The sequence below is a fragment of the Myxine glutinosa genome, chromosome 7 (assembly GCF_964187855.1).
Source record: "Myxine glutinosa chromosome 7, kmMyxGlut1.1, whole genome shotgun sequence".
NCBI classification, from domain to species: domain Eukaryota; kingdom Metazoa; phylum Chordata; class Myxini; order Myxiniformes; family Myxinidae; genus Myxine; species Myxine glutinosa.
This window is the reverse complement of record NC_136267.1, coordinates 64,934,740-64,951,595: the sequence shown is the minus strand read 5'-3', so window position 1 is coordinate 64,951,595 and position 16,856 is coordinate 64,934,740. Positions and strand designations below refer to the sequence as shown.

The 16,856-nt window shown below is 41.4% G+C and overlaps 1 protein-coding gene across 2 annotated transcripts in view; it reads left to right on the top strand.

Annotated features, from left to right (window-relative positions):
- The window catches only part of LOC137431298 (ataxin-7-like protein 3), a gene marked incomplete at its 5' end in the record, with an annotated part of 81,345 nt that overhangs the window by 36,215 nt on the left and 28,274 nt on the right, over positions 1–16,856 (top strand). For both annotated transcript variants that reach the window (XM_078781829.1, XM_078781828.1), the window contains 3 exon segments: positions 1,576–1,598; positions 1,727–1,772; positions 1,872–1,906. In XM_078781829.1, coding sequence (XP_078637955.1) covers positions 1,576–1,598; positions 1,727–1,772; positions 1,872–1,906 — 104 coding nt within the window.

The following is a 16,856-nucleotide window of genomic DNA, read 5'->3' as shown; positions in this document are numbered from 1 at the left end:
AGGCATTAGTTTATTTGGAGGGCAGCGACGACTATTCCTGCCCCGTTCCTCATTTATGGTGAGCTTTGAAGATGCCAATTACTCAGATGGCGTCAACGATCTTTCTGATGCTCAGGAATACGGGGGTTTACTTGGGGTTTACTGGTTATCAATTGGTTGTCATTAAATCAAGGGGTTTACTGGTTATCTCTGACAAAAGGGGAAAAATCAAAGTGGGTTACTGGTTACCTCTGAGACTCTGGCTAAAGGGTAAAATTAAGGGGCTAACTGGTTATCTCTGAGACTGACCAAAAAGGCAAAATCAAGGGGTTCTCTGGTTATCTCTAACCAAAGGGGCAAAATCAAGGGGTTTACTGGTTATCTCTGAAACTCTGACTAAAAGGGTAATATTAAGGGGCTTACTGGTTATCTCTGACCAAAGGGGCAAAATCAAGGGGTTTACTGCTTATTTCTGACCAAAGAGGTAAAATTAAGGGGTTTCCTGGTTATCTCTGACCAAAGGGGTAAATCGAGGAGTTTACTGGTTATGGGGTAAGATGAAGGGATTTTCTGGTTAACTGGGAGAACTTTGCTGGTTTTCTGTAATTATGCCTCCACCCCCGAAGGTGGCCGGAGGCATTATGTTTTCGGGTTTTCCATCCGTCTGTATGGGCTAAACCTCGTTTTTCTCAGCAACCATATATCTGATTGAGACCAAACTTTCAGGGTAGGAGTGACACCCAGAATGTTTTTATGATAATTGTGGCGTCATAGGTCATGTGGTATGGCAGCCATCTTGGATTAAACGCAAATAATTAAACCATATTGGATTTAAGGAAAATATTAAATAATTATATCTCTGAAACCGCTTACCCTATTGATGCGAAATTTTACAAATATCATCCAACACCACTTGCATATAGTTTGAAAATTATGACGTCATAGGTCACGTGGTTTGGCAACCATCTTGGATAGAAAAACGAACCTTATCCGGTCAACACAAAACTTCACAAACGTGATCCCCTACCCATACATATGCAGAGTGTACAGAAGGTCACATGTCACGTGGTGTAGCAGCCATATTAGCTTGAAAGCCGATATTAAAAAAAAAAATCCCTTCTTTGATACCGATCGATGTGAAACCTGTCATGGCTGGTGCAAAAGTGATACTTGAAAACAGCTGAAGGGATTTAAATCAAACTTTTTTATTTTTAGGACAGTGAACGAGGGCATCTACCCGTCGTGGGACTATGCAGAGGCATATTGGTGACACAGTCGCATTGTTCTAGTTTTTCATATGGTTTATCATTTTATTTTATGTAAATGAGATTTCAATTTCTAACTTGTTCATTTGGAAATTTTAATTTTTGTTGGGATTTTATTTTACATAATAGGCTACATTTATTTCCAAATACATTTTATTTCCTTGTAAAGACCTTTTTATCACTTTATATATGAATATTTTATTAAGCACAACATTTACATTCACAGTGCAAGAAAAGTGATGTATAAAAATATCGTATTGGTAAGTTCATAATTTCTGTGTGCTGTGCATGTTTCTCTCATTTCATGATGTTTCTCTGTTGTATTTTTCAGCAAAGAAACGAAAGGCGGATAAGGTTTGTATTCAACATACTCATGATTATTTATTTTTGACTTTGATGCTTTGTTTGTTTTTTTTCCCCCAATTCACCAAATTTAGAGTTGGCCTTTAAAATAAGTTACCAAATCTTTTTTTTTCCCCCAGAACCCAAACTCACCAAGGCGAGCAAAATCACTGAAGCACAAAAATGGTAAAATGAATTTTCACTTGAATTTTTCAGATTTCATGGATTGCAAGCATAAACTAATACTATATATCATATGCTGTATTTGTATATATTTCCATTCAGGAGAAATTGGCAGTGGGATTTCTGACATCATGAAGGTAAGACATGCTATTTAAATTATTTTTTGTTTGATGTTAAAGTTGTTCTTGAAAGCAAACATACATTGATTGAATTTTGAGTTGTGACAATAATATTCTAAGGAAACATTTACTGCAGATACGTGTTTACTTAGGGAGTATACATCTTTTGAGGCAAAATACCTAATTAGGTGTTCATTGAAATGACTGAAAACCATGTTTGAGGACTACCGTCGGAGTACTATCTGCCAGTTTTTATCCTGGAAGTTTGCTAAACAGGCTATTAAAAAAATAATAATTTTGTAATTTGTTTCTCTGGAGGTCTAGACTCATGGAAGAACTAAAGAACTAAAGGACAAAGGGTCAATAGGTCAACATATACTCTATTAGGTCAACAGAATATGAGTGGCACAGGTGAACAGGCGGACAAAAATATATAGACACCACACCATGTGAAGTGGAATGGCAGGTAGTTGAAGGATTATGGGAGTCAAGTGAGTCGACAGAAGCTCAATAGTGGGTCGGGGAGCCATCACATTGTGCTTATGATGGGCAGCATTGTGCTTATCCCGTAACATTATGATAGGTATCAGTCTTAAAAGATTGGATGAAAGACTCTACAGCACGAGACAACAGTCACAATAGGTTTGCTTCATAGACTAGAAAAAGGTGGGACGAAGGTGAATGAAAGCTTGGATTTGTGGAAGGTAACATGGTGGGATTGTTTTGTAAACAATGCTTGTGTCAAGAAGTGAATTGAATTTGGTGGAGGGAAGACTATGTGGGTTGAGTGAGACCTGAATATAGGCTGCAAAAGATTGCATGGCCAGTAAACCCCTGAAACGCAATTACCTCTTGAGAGATGCCAATTACTCAGATAGCTTTGGAGTGTCAACCAATACCAATGGTCCAAAATGGGAAGCTTTTCTCAGGCTAACACTGGGGATACAAACACTTTGAACAATGGCCTTGTGCACTGTAATATGCAGTTGATGACTGATTGTTCTTAGCTCTGCAGAGAAGACATTGATCACTCTTGGAAGCTATGTTGGAGATATGGTCTGTGCAATGTAGGTTTTGGCTAACAGTGAGATTTCCGAGCAATAGACACTTGGAATTTGCCACCCAATTATTATGGGATGGTGAAATTGCGATGACTTTTCATCAATGAAAGATGTTGCAGGTAATTGAGCAGTAATGAATGTAGCACAGATCTGCAGGAAGTGATGCCATCACAGCTTGACTGTGGGAGAAGTGCAGGGTAATGTTCTGCTGAAGGTGGGGTTTTTTGTTGAAGTTTGCCCTAAACAAGGCTGAAAGCCGCAAGTTTGTAAAGGGCTACAAAGAAAAACGAAGATGAGGCAAAACGGGCATGACCTTCATCTCACCCTGAAACAAGGAAACCTTCACATGACGACTGTGCAGGAGGGGGTAACTGGGCCAGCCGGAAAAATATTTTTTTCTACCCCCATTGGGTGTTTTTCAGGAAACACCATCTCCGTACGGGATGTTGTTGGCTCCCGAAGGGAGCTCATCCACCCTTTATCAGGTGTTGTTTTAGTCCTGGCAGGGTGTCACAGTCACACTCCCAACTAGCAAAGCAAGTGAGGGGTGTCGGTTTAGTCTCTGACAACCCGACCATGTGGGGTTGTCAGCAAATTGGCATGGAAGAGGTTTTGGGGAAGCACAAAGGTCATTGATGATTGAAAAAAATAATTGCTTCAGCACGTTGTCTTGTAGGATGTCACCTTCACGTAAAGAGAATGCTGTCCCTTGCAACCTATAGTTTCTGTACATTGATAAAATCGGAAAAGCATTTAAAGAGGGCACACCAAATATTACTTGAAGAAAGCTTCGAACGATAGACTGGGCACCAGGCAGTCTTACAAACAAGAAAAAGAGCCATCAGAGATTGCAAACGCTCGCCAGGATGTATTTTCAGTAGTTTTTAAGGCTTTTGTGTTAAAACAAATATGACGGCCGAACCACGTGACCGATGACATCATCATTAGTTGTTTTTTTTCTCGACCAATTTATGCCTCCATGACAATCAAGAAATTTCATCCTGATTGGATGGTTTTGTGCTTGTCGAATTATGACGTCATAATGGAGGCACCTACGACATCATCATTAACATATTTTATTCCCCATGGAGAGTTCTTTACAATGAGCCATGTCTAAGTTTTTTCTATGCAGCGCTTTCGGAGATATGGAGGTGCAAAGTTTTTCGTTTTTTTCAATATGACGGCCGAACCACGTGCCCTATGACGTCATAATTATCATTAGAAAATTATACAGGTGGAGTTGCACCTATGGTGAAAATTTCCTGTCGATCGGACCAACGGTTGCAGAGAAAATCATATTTATTCTGTGCGGACAAACAGACAAACAGACAGACAAACAAACGGACTCAAATGCAATACCCTCTCCTCAGGCGAGGGTAATGACTGAGGTCTGTAGCAATGGTAGGTTTAATTAAAATCAATTTGCAGATGTCTAAGATTTGGCAATGGTTGTCTGGTATGTAGTTGATGGGATTGGTCTTGGAACCCTTTTTAGGGAGGAGGAGTGGATTATGCTGGCAACTTTCCTTGATGAAGGCAGGAAACTATCTGAGAAGGCCTTGCAGAAAAGGAAGGATGGAAAGAGGAGAAGACAAGGCAGAAGCGAAGCCCTGAAGTACTTCGACTGAAGCGAGAAGCGAAGCGAGTCACTGAGGAAATGTCAAGATTAGCCAATACATTTTTATCAACTTAGTGGAAGAGAAGCGGAACAGTCTTGCAGGCAGGAAAATGTTTCACAAATGAAGTTATTCAAGAGGCGTGCATACGGGTCATGGAATTCGCCAGTTGCTGCCATCTTTTTGCAGGATGATGGGAGGTTTGTCCTCAGGTGAGTCTGGTATTTTGCTCTGACACATCTAATAGACCCCCAGCTTAGGGAGTTTCTTTACAAAAAAGTCTCATTTGTCTGGTGTTTTTATGATGAAGCATAACCCGGGCACTAGAAACTGAGCGTTTGGTCATTCAACTCTGGGGCATTAATGAGCTAGTGCCAAAAATTGTTGTGCTTTTCAATGCATGCCAAACGATACAAAGGGAAATCACGTGTTTAGCTCCTGTGTCTTCAAAAATGGGCCCACAGTGTAAAATTTAACTGAAATGATGCTTACACATGTCCTCGACTACGAATGAAAAAATAATTGTGATAAGATCACCGTTTGGGGTAGATTTTTCTTTCATTTTCTTTCCCAAAATAAGCAATCCTTTACTTTCACTTGGGTCGTTTTTTAGCTCACCTGGAACGAAGTTGAGGGGAGCTTATGCAATGGCGCACCATCTGTCCGTCCGTAAACATTTGGAATTTCTTCTCCGAAACCGCTGATGGGATTGTGACCAAATTTGGCACGAATTATATTTGTTATGCTGTGACTAAAGTTTGTTCACGGCATTGAAAAAATCGAGGTCTAAGGGGATCTACTGGGTGTCAAAGTGCATCCAGGTTTGATCCCCCCAAAATAAGAATTTTCTTTTTTCTCTGAAACTACACACACTATTTTAATGAAACTTGACCACAACCTTCACAGGTGATGATGTACCAAAGTTGGTTCATGGCACAAAGAAAGGTTGAAATAATGCAACCATCGATGCGTGATGAGGTTGGTGAGCTTGAGCTTTTGCTCCATGACTTCGGAGCACGGTGGAAGCATCGCCAGATCCATGGATATGATATTGTTGAGCTTCTTGGTTTGAATATTTGGCCAAAAGGTCATCCACATGGGTTGGGGCAGCTTTTGATATAAGATGAGGAAGCTGATTGGGTATTTGCCCCTCTCTGCAATGAACTGCTCCATGTGTAGCTCCAGGACTACGGACATAGCCAGAGTATGGAGTCGAGTGCACCGGGCATAATGCTTGCCATTTAGGAAACCATACAAAGAGCTTGATCCCAGAATACCTGCATAGTAGAATATCTGTGGTCATCCTTCGTCTTCAATGAAGTATCCAAGCCCTGCAAAAAATTATGACGCTAAGTGGAAGAGGCCCTGTGATATGAGCAGATCATCAAATTCAGGACTCTTCTGCTCTTGGATTCTCATAGCCAGCTGAGAGATAGCCAAATCATATGTGACATGGATATACTTTTCTTCACATTCCTCACGTACTTTTTGAGATTGGAGTGTCATGTTGTCAAACAACATTGAGTCTGGCGGGAGGTGATTGGATGTCTCCATATAACCGATTCTCTGGATTGACAAGGGGTCAACGGTTGTCAAAGAATTCCAGCCTCTCCACAATGGGGCAGCATTATTGTGCATACATGTCAGAACCCAGAGTAAGTCCTTGCGTTCTGCTTCCTGCAAGTTCTCTGGCCGTATCGGCTCATCTTGCTGGAAGTTAAATTTGGTGGCGAATGGCTGACCTCTGTATGGAGACTACATTTTCTCTGCTGCTGTTAGACACCGCCGTCTGTTCTTTCTTGCTGGCTCGTTTCCATCACCTTCAGGAGTGTGGCTTACACTATTGGGGGTCGATCTATATTTCACATTCTGGGTTGCAATTCCCATAGTATCGTGCAGCCCCTCGAGAGTAGAAGTGGTTTATTGTCGTTGGCCTAGTCAATCGCTATAGCAAGACCAGACTCAATGCAAATTCCATCTAGGTAGCACGATCTTTATAAGTAATCTCCTCTGGCATCTTGGTAACCTCCTGGGTACATAATACTGCATGCCCAAGTCTATGCAGAATTTTGCAGATTTTCTCAGTGCCTGTCATGCTCTTCACACCCACTTTGATGCAGAAGTGATTTGCTGGTTTCACCTGCCCTTTGGTGGTATTGTATAGCAGGCTGTCACTGGTAGACTGAGCGACTCTTGTGTCCCACACGTTTGGGTTGCGAGAGTCTTGGCTGATGACATCTAGCATGAACTTGACGCATTTTTCAGGAGTTGGCACCTGCCCCTTCTGGGAGTGCCCTGTGTTCAAAGTGGATGAGCATTCTTTTTAACTTCGAGCAGGATGCTTCTCAAAAGTTGTGCAGCCTCAGCCAGGAGATAATCAGCCTTCCCATCACCACTCATACCCTTTTTGCCATCAATATAGCAACTTTTGCTGTCATTTGGGAGAAAAAGATGATGAACCCCAATCGATTATATGGACTTACCAAAGAGACGTCACTGAAATGGGTCAGATCTTTGTTTAATATGGTTCTGCAGCAAGGCACTACTACATTACTACCATTTTGATCAGCGTGAACCCTCATGCCAGAGAGTCAACTATACACATCCCTAGCCAGCAAAGGGTGGTTGACCACCACATCCTTCTGAACCTTTTCATATAATTCCTCATATACTTTGTTGTACTGGTTTCTCTTTTTTGGTCACTTTATTCTTGAGGGAATCAGCATAATCCTTTCTACATTTGTTGTGGTATCTAACTTCCTTAGCATGTAAGTCAATATTACCCACTTTTGCTGACGATTCAGAATCCCCAAGTCCTTGTACTGGGTTTTTGATATAGCTCTCAGCTGAATCAAGCATGCATCTGTTTGGATATTGTTTTTTTTGTTTTTTATGGTTGACTTTTATTCACATTTTGTTGCAAAACAAGCAACCATCATCAAAAACACCAGGTGATGTAACACTGTAACAGTGATGTCACTGGTGGCACTTCAGAGGTGATGTTCTGATGAAGACGATGGCGTGGATGTTGCAGGAGAAATAGCTGAGGACGGGACTGATTGATGTAAATCGTCTGTAGCATGCCGAATTATACCCGACAGATTTGATAGTCTGGTTTTCCATTTCACAGCAGCAATGGATGATAGTCATCAGCCATGATCAATGAGAACTGAAGCAGAAAAACCTGCAAAGATAAAAACCTGATTAGATGTGTCCAACCAGCAACCAGTGTGACGATAGAGGTATAAAATTTTAACACCTTCCAACCCTGCCATATAGCCTCCAAAAACGTGTGCGGGCAACATTTACCTCTTGTAAGCCTAATCAAAAAAGACCCAAGTGAAAATAAAAATCGCTTATTTTGGGAATGAAAATGTAAAAACCTACACCGAAAGGTGATTTAATGACAATTATTTTTAAATTTGTAGTTGAGGACATGTGTAAGCATCATTTCAGTGAAATATGTACACTGTGGGCCCATTTTTGACATCACAGGAGCAGAAAACGTGATTTTCCTATTTTTTTTTGCTTGGTGTGCGTCAAAAATCATGCCATTTTAGGTGCTGGCACAGCAACGCCCCGGAGTTGAATGACCAGACATTCAGTTTCCAGTGCACCAAGGTATGCTTTATCATCAAAACACACCAGATAAATCGGGCTATTTTGTAAATAAACTCCCTAATAAACAACTACTCACACCATATCTAATTGCTTATAAGGATGGGCACACTATTAATGTGCTTTGCCAAGAAACCATGATTGGTTTCCATCCACAGGGTTTCCTTCCGGGTGAATAAAGGATCAAGATGTTTTTTTAATGATGGCCTCACTGCACGCATCGGTGTTCCAGGGCCAAGATGTTTAACAAGACAGCTAAATGTGTAAATGAATGACTCGTAAAAAGGGAGAAGTATATTGAGGAAGGCATTCTTTGCACTGTCTATGAAGATGGCAGACTTGCAGGCCAGACTAATTAGGCAGAAATACTGGACATGGTGGCAGATTGGCAGCTTTCTTAAGAAAACCAGGAAAACAGATAATTTGATGAACATGTGATGAGATGAAACGAGGCAAACCCGGGAGGAACAAGAATGGTGATACAAGTTTATCTGAGGAAGACAATGATTTTCAGAGATGCTAGTTGGATATGCAGAAGATTGAACAAGACCTGCATTTTCACAAAGGCTTTTAGATATAATATAATACCGTGGTCAGTATTGGAGGATAAACTCTAAGCTACTATCTGCTATGGTGGCTGTTCAAGTTGGTACAGATAATCGCAGCTCCACTACGAGCCAAAGAAAGCTGCAAGAGTGTGAGGACAGCAGATGATCTATGTTTGTCAAGACCTGAAGAATTCCTTCAACTTGTACTACACTTTGTCACAGCACTTTGAGACGGACACAAATTGAAACAACCATTCACACAATATCTAATAAATATAGACAATGCAGATTGCACCCCCTGGTGTTAGATTTATACCAAACGGTACTTGGAATGCTTTTTTTCTTAAATCATTTAAATCCAATGTTTTCTTTAATTTTTGGTTCACGAGTTATCAAGTGACCACTATATTCGTCATGTGTGTGCGTCTGTCTGTGTGTGTGTCTGTCTGTCCGCAGCATAACTACCCGATGATATCCGATCTTGATGAAACTTGGGTGGGAGGTTGATATCATGATCTAGTTGTGTCCTGCCTAGAGTGGGCGTATTGTGCCCATTGTGGGCGTAGCCACGCCCGAAAAAGATGTCTTTTTAGGGGTTAATCGAGTTCAAGCTACATCTTCTCCGAGGGGTTTGGTGGAATCTGACAAGGGTTTCGATATTTGGTTAGGCCAATGTCATGTGTCTAGCCCCACGGAGCTCGATTTTTTTTTTTTTTTTCCATTTCATTTTTCACCGAATTTTCGTATACCTCATAACTGATTATACATTATTTTCTATCATTTCAAGGTCAGGAACCTTCGTTTTGACATTTCCGGGCCTGGCCTGTCCAGGCCTGTTTTGGTTGTAGTCCGTTCTTTGTCATTGAATACCCCTCGCTTGTGAACCATCGTCGTCTCCTGACTTATTTTTATTCTTGTAAATATGAACAGTTGTAAATATTCTTGTAAAAAGTTTTTCCCCTTGATTATTATTTTTTGCTCTTTCACCAAAAAAAACTTTTCCTTCACTGTTTGACACCCCAGTGTTCGAACTAGGCACGAAGCCATGCCTATTGGGACTCATGGAACTAAAACCCCTTCCAGATTTTTTTTGTAAGATAAATCCTACCACAGGTTTTTGAGAAATTGTGGTATAAGCCCCCCACCTCCCAAAACCACATTCTCGACAAAAGTCAAAACTACCAGCAGCCATTGATTGGTGTTGCTTGAGGTCAAACTGTTTGAAAAGCTAAAAACAAACATGAAATGAAAATAAACATTATTCCAATAACTAAACAGAAGATGATGTTTTCCAACAGTGGTTTATTATTTCCCATTTGTTCTTCATCTTTAATATGTACATTAAGAATCCAAATCTTGACTCTTTTTAAGTTTGCACGTGCAGTCTCATGTTCCTTTTTTGTTGTTGTTTGTGTTGTTGTTTTGTGTCCTCAAACGTAAAAGGTTAGAGTAACAGCTTTTAAACTGTGAAATAAACTAAAATTTTAGATTTAATTCATGGGTTTAATTCATAGGTATAATAGATTTATTAACATAATTTATAGATTTATGTATGTCTCTGCAAACCATGGCTATTCAGGAAAGAAACCCAATCAGGAAATTTGACGTGCAACATAAAATATTAAAATTATCAATGCTTAAACTGACCATGCGAATTACATCACCCATGTAATCTGCGAACATATCTGTGCACTACCTGTGTCAATAACCTCTGTAAATTGCCTGAGCATAGGGTCTGTTGGATTAGGAATGATCATTGGTGTCATTTAACACCAAATTAGTTGATTCGCCACATCTGGATGTTATAGGGGCACAACTCAAATTGCTGTTGCTTCTCTACAATGTTCATCACAATGTCTTTTCGAGGGCACTGACGAGGTGTTGTTAAATAGAATCGTTCATGGAGAGAACATTCAAGGCACCCTAGGGCAGTGGTCGGCAACCCAAATAACAGTCTTTTTTTTTCAAATTTGGTCAAAAGCGCAATATCTCAAGAGCCGCAATGCATGTAACTCCTATTTCAAAAATCCAGAACCTCCACTCACCTCCACTCGTTCGTTCTTTTTTTCCCTCCTGTGGAATCCACTTCCACATTCTCTTCAATCTCACTCTCCCCTCCAGGTCTTCAAGGCAGCTGTTCACCACCATCTCAGAACATGGTGGTTCACCCACATCTAAAACTATGATCTTTTATGAATTTCTCCCCCTACCCCCAACTCCACACACCCCTTCTTCCAAATTTACAGTTTTTTCCTGAAAGTTTGCTCCTGTATCCATCTTTCCCACTCTGTGTCCTTCCTACCTGTCTTTCCTCCCCACATCCCTTATTGGTCCAAGTCTCCCTCTATTTTGTCCTTCAACTCTGCTGTTGTTTCCTCGCTCTTTCTGCGGTTCCATGTGTTCTGTTGCATCCTGATCTGCTCAGTGATCTAGCTCTTCCATGAGCCTTGACGTTGTATCCGAAAAATAAAACAGGACAGACGCATTGTTTTGTAATGCAACACACGGATTTCCCATTTTACCAACATCCGTTCATACGAACATGATACTTTGTAACGATGTTTCGGTCTTAAGAACTAACGTGTGATTCACACAAACATGGCTTTTTTTAACATACCACACTGAGCTCTAAATGCAGGAAATCAGACATTGATAGTTAAATACCCTTTCACAATATAATTCGCACCTCATTCACGTGGGTAGTTAGGGTACTTACCGGATGAGAGACAGCTGTCTGCTTCACTACCCACTGCCCCTCAAACTAATTCATTATCCCTAAACACCCCTCACACGACACACATTTGATTTACTCTAATGTATTCATACTTGATTTTAAAAGTACATTTTATAGCACTTTATGTAAAAAAGAGGGTTTAATAGGCTTTTCAAACACACTGTGCTGAGCGCACAGGAAATTGGACATTTGGGGAAAACGACCATTGCATGGGTGGGATGCAGGGATTCATTCGTGTTCCCATGAGGCATCTGGCCTTTTTGGTGACACCACACGGCACTGTATAATACTGTATTTGTACACGTTGACCTCGCCCAACTGCCGTGTCTGTCGATTGCCCAAAAACGATTTGTATGCACACGTTGTGTTCAGTATTGTCCTTTGGCAGGCGTGCTCTTTATTGACTATTTTTACATTTTTTTGATGTAATAACGATTAACAATGGCTGACAAGTGTAAAGCAAGTAGTACCAGTAGTCATAGTGAAAATAGATTGCTTTTTGGGTTTTATTATTATTATTACCCTCGCCTGAGGAGAGGGTATTGCATTAGAGTCCGTTTGTTTTTTGTTTGTCTGTCTGTTTGTTTGTTTGTCCGCACAGAATAAATATGATTTTCTCTGCAACTGTTGGTCTGATTCACAGGAAATTTTCACCATAGGTGCAACTCCACGTGTAGAATTTTTACGGCATAGCCCATAGGGCAAAGCCGTCTAGAACAGTGTTTGTCCGTCCGTATGTATGTCCCCCTCAAATGTATACCAATCAGAGCTGAGGATCTGGTCACATGACAGGGTGATGTGATTACGTCTGATGTCATTATGGCGGTACGGCAGCTGACTCTCCACACCGCCATTTTGATTCCAATTTCGTTCAGGCCGATCATATCGTCGAACCTGTCATATATCACAATCGCCATGCTCTACGTTTACGTTTTTCATTCAGTGTGAAGCACAAACAAATCGATTGTTAAAATGACCATCAAATATCGAAAGCATCGGCGTTACGGGTCTTCCAACAATATGGTACGTATTGGCCTTAGGTTTCATGCCTCACCTTCGGACCGCTTCGGACAAATGAAGCCAAGGTTTCTTAATACATCAGTGAATCGTTTCAGTAGTATCGTTTTCGTAATAATAATAATATAGTAACTATAACCATAACACTTCAATCCCAATGTCGTGAATGGAAAGTTAATGGTTTGAAGCGGTGTATGGTTCATGAATCGACGATAAGCAGTGTAACCGCGGAAGTAAGAATTAGACTCGGGTTTTTTTTTTTTGTAATATCATTTTCGTAATAATGATAACGTAACGTAAATATCGTAGTTAAGTAGCAGCAGTTTTGTGTCACGCTACGCCATTACGTCTATCTTCAACTAGAATATCAAACAAGCCCAGCTACGCCGCTGTTAGACTTTCGGTCTTGTTTAATGATAATTATGACATCATAAGTCATGTGGTATGGCCGCCACCTTGGAAAAACCGAAAAACTTTGCATTTCTATATATTTCCGAAAGCGCTGCATAGAAAAATTGAGACATGACTCATTGTAAAGAACTCTCCATGGGGAATAAAATATGTTAATTATGACGTCATAATTCGACAAGTACAAAACTTCATCCGATCAAGACGAAATTTCTTGAGCGTCATCTAGGGGAGGCGGGGGAGGGGAGGGGGGAAGGTTAATTGTGTTGCCGATCAGGAAGAAGAAGAAGACGTACTACCAACTCGTACACTTCTGGAATTGTTTGATTTATTTGAATTCAAATGTCTGGTGATTGTTTTGTATTTATTTGTGTGAATGTGTGCTTGTATATAACTGTCATTAATTTAAAAAGGCTTCAGCACGATCGAGCGATTTATTTTTATTTTTATTTTATTTATTTATTTTTAACTCCCAAAAAAACGAAATTTTTCTTTTCAAAAAAAAAATAAAATTGTTGCCCAGAACACTCCCAGGCACTCACTGATGAACCTCTGAAAGTTTGATGAAGAGCCGTTCAGCCATCTCTGAATAAAACGCGGACACACACACACAACTCGCGTTTATATACAGACCTGGCATTTAATATGGAATATTTTTTTTGTGGGGGTGAACTTACTTTTCAAGATGTCTTAGACCCAAAAGTTCATTGGAATTATGTTGAAATTATTCTTGTTTTTGTTAATGTGACCTTTAAAAGAAACAAAAACCACATGTGACATTTCAAAACAAATAAATTGATCCTTGAAAGTGATGTAAACTGATATCGAACTCAATTCATGGACAGTACTGTGTTAAACTTCTGTACGTTTTCCAGAAGTATCTCTTTATTTTGCACATTAGTCAAATTTTTAACAAAATCAAAAGTTAAATTACGACTGGGATTATGGACAGTAAAATTACAGTTCAGTACTTCGTGTAACCCCCACGAGCATTCAGGAGAGCACGTAAACGTCGAGGCATGCTGTTCATGAGATTTGCCAAGGTTTGGACAGGAATCGCTTGCCATGCAGTGACAATAGCCTGCTGCAATTCACGCACAGAGGTCGGCTGCTGGTCCAAGTGGTCGATTTGACGCGTTAATTCTGCCCACAAGTTCTCTATCGGATTCATATCCGGGGACATGGCAGGCCACTCCATATGCTCTACACCACGGTCAGCAAGAAAGTGTTGGATCATGCGAGCACGATGAGGCCGTGCATTGTCATCTTGGAAGACAAAGTTTCCTCGCAAGGCTGCACGAGCAAATGGAAGCAATGTTTCTTCCAGAATGGCCCTGTACTTGAACTGGTTCAGGTTTCCATTCAGAACAACCAGGTCAGTTTTGCCCCCTGCATGAAAAGCAGCCCAGACGGTCACCCCACCACCTCCAGCTTGGACTCTTGGCACTATACAATCTTTGTTGTAGGCTTCATGCACTTGTCTGCGCACTCGGACGTGGCCATCTTGACGATAGACCAGAAATCTAGACTCGTCACTGAAGATCACGTGATTCCAGTGTCCTGGCTGCCATTGACTGTGCTCTCTGGCCCACTGCAATCGGCGCTGGCGGTGTTGTCTGGTCAGGCGTGGCTTTCTCAGGGGACGCCTGGCACGATAGCCTGCTTGAACCAGTCGTTGGTTGACTTGCCTTCTGGATACAGGCACATTTGTCAGTTGCTGCCACTCAGCCCTAAGCCGATTAGCTGACTTGGTACGGCCATTGCGGACTAACCGGTGCAGCTGGCGATCATCCCTCCTTGTGGTTCTGCGGGGACGTCCTGGCCTCGGGATTGGAGTAGGGACACCCGTCTGAGCATTTCGTTTCAGGATCTTTGACACCTGACTTTGAGTGATGCCATACTGCCGAGCAATAGCACGCTGTTTCATGCCGTAATTTCGTAAAGCCACCACTCCATGACAAACAGCATTGTCGAGTTGACGGACCATCTCCAGAGGAAGCGGCAATACCTTTTAGAGATGTGCAGCAGTTGTTTTCCACTAATACAGAACGCAACAACCCTTGTATACCAGACTGTGAAGACAATCATCAAATGCACCTGTCCGTACATTTTGCCACGCCACCTGTGATATAATCCTTTTGTTGACTTCTTGCTGCGACAGACAATCAGTGACATGGTTCTTTTAACAAATAAATCACCAAAGTGTAAAAGAAACTCACCAGATTGATATACTGAGTTAAGAAAGTAAACCCAAGTCAAGAAAAAAATATATATTCCTTATTAAATGCCAAGTCTGTATATCGATTAGCTGAATGCACCCGGCCGTTGCCCGGGTTCTTTTTTGAATGAATTTAATCTCTGTACACAGGTCTGACGCGAGCCCAGTATCAGTTAGTGCTCAACGATTCCTTGTTATTTCTTCTGTCGGGCCCCGCGAAAGAGAATTTTGAAAGCATGTGTTGCAATCAGTCAGATATTCCTATTAAGTGCACAAGTTGTACTTCAAGAGAATTTTGAAAGAAGAAGAAGATTTATTGCGAAATTGGCCCAGCCCGGCCGAGGCGGCCTCGACCGGCCTCGCCACCTAGCCAATAACCTTCCCGGGGCCTGTCCCGACATTTTTTGTTTCAGAGGTTTCCTCCTATCTTTCACCGTTCAGGAGATTACCGCATGCAGACAAACAAACAAAAACTTTATTTGATATATATATATAAGAAGAAGATAGATAGAAGATAGATGAAATGTGTTTAATCTGCGTTTGGGAACCAATCAATCACTTGTTACATGTATTTAAAGGGGATTTGTTGATCCCGTTGATGAACATCCAGCTTACATTGTGTTAGTAAACCGTTGACTACCTGTACATGTTTACTGATGTTCAGAAACTTTTCATATGGGCAATTCCACGGATACTCACATTACGTATACATATATAGATGCATTAATGTATTGTAATGTGAGTAACCGTGGAATTGCCCATATGTTCTAATTAATCACTCTTCACACATTGATGTTTCACCACTATCGTCCTGACCGTCTTGATTCCGAACACACACACACACACACACACACACACACACACACACACACACACACACACACACACACACACGCGCGCACACACTTTTCTACAACAACAACAGGCATTTTAAGGCCATTTTCCCTGCTAGAGTGGGGGTTAGCCTTGCGGGCCCCATGGCAATCTTCTCCATTTTGCCCTATTTTCTGCATCTCCCCTTGTTATAACCCCCTTGCCCGCATTTCTTCTTCCACCACCTTTAGCCAAGTCTTTTTCGGTCTTCCCCGTCCTCTACTTCCTTCCACATTCATTTCCATCACTCTTCTCAACCAGTCACTTTCGTCCTTCCTCAACACATGACCAAACCATCTCAACCTGTTTCTCTTCACAGCATCCATCACAGGTTCTATTCCCATCATCTTTCGCCATTCATCATTTGTCTTCCTCTCTCTCAATGGTACTCAACACATCCACCGAACCATTCGCATTTCCACCATTTCCAGCCTTCGTTGCTGCTCTACGTGCATTACCCATGTCTCGCTCCCATAAATCATAACACTTCTCACACATGCAGCATACACCTTTCCCTTCAGCTTCAACGACACTCCCCTCCCCGTCAGCACGCCACTCAGTTCCCGAAACTTCTTGCATGCACATCTCACTCCAGCAACCGTTGCCGAGTCTGATCCACCTTCTCCATTCAGCATGTCTCCGAGGTAGCAAAATGTTTTCACACCTTCCAGCTTCAGGCCGTCTCCAAGATCCAACTCAACATTTCCTCCATCTGCAGCTCCCTCTGTGCACACCTTACATTTGAATGTAGCTGCCACACTGGTTAATGACCCTCTCAGACCACTACATTTTTGATGAACCCACTCAGCGCACATTGTACACTGAATGGAGTTCACTCCGACACCCTTCCTACACACAGCACAGGGCCACTTCCC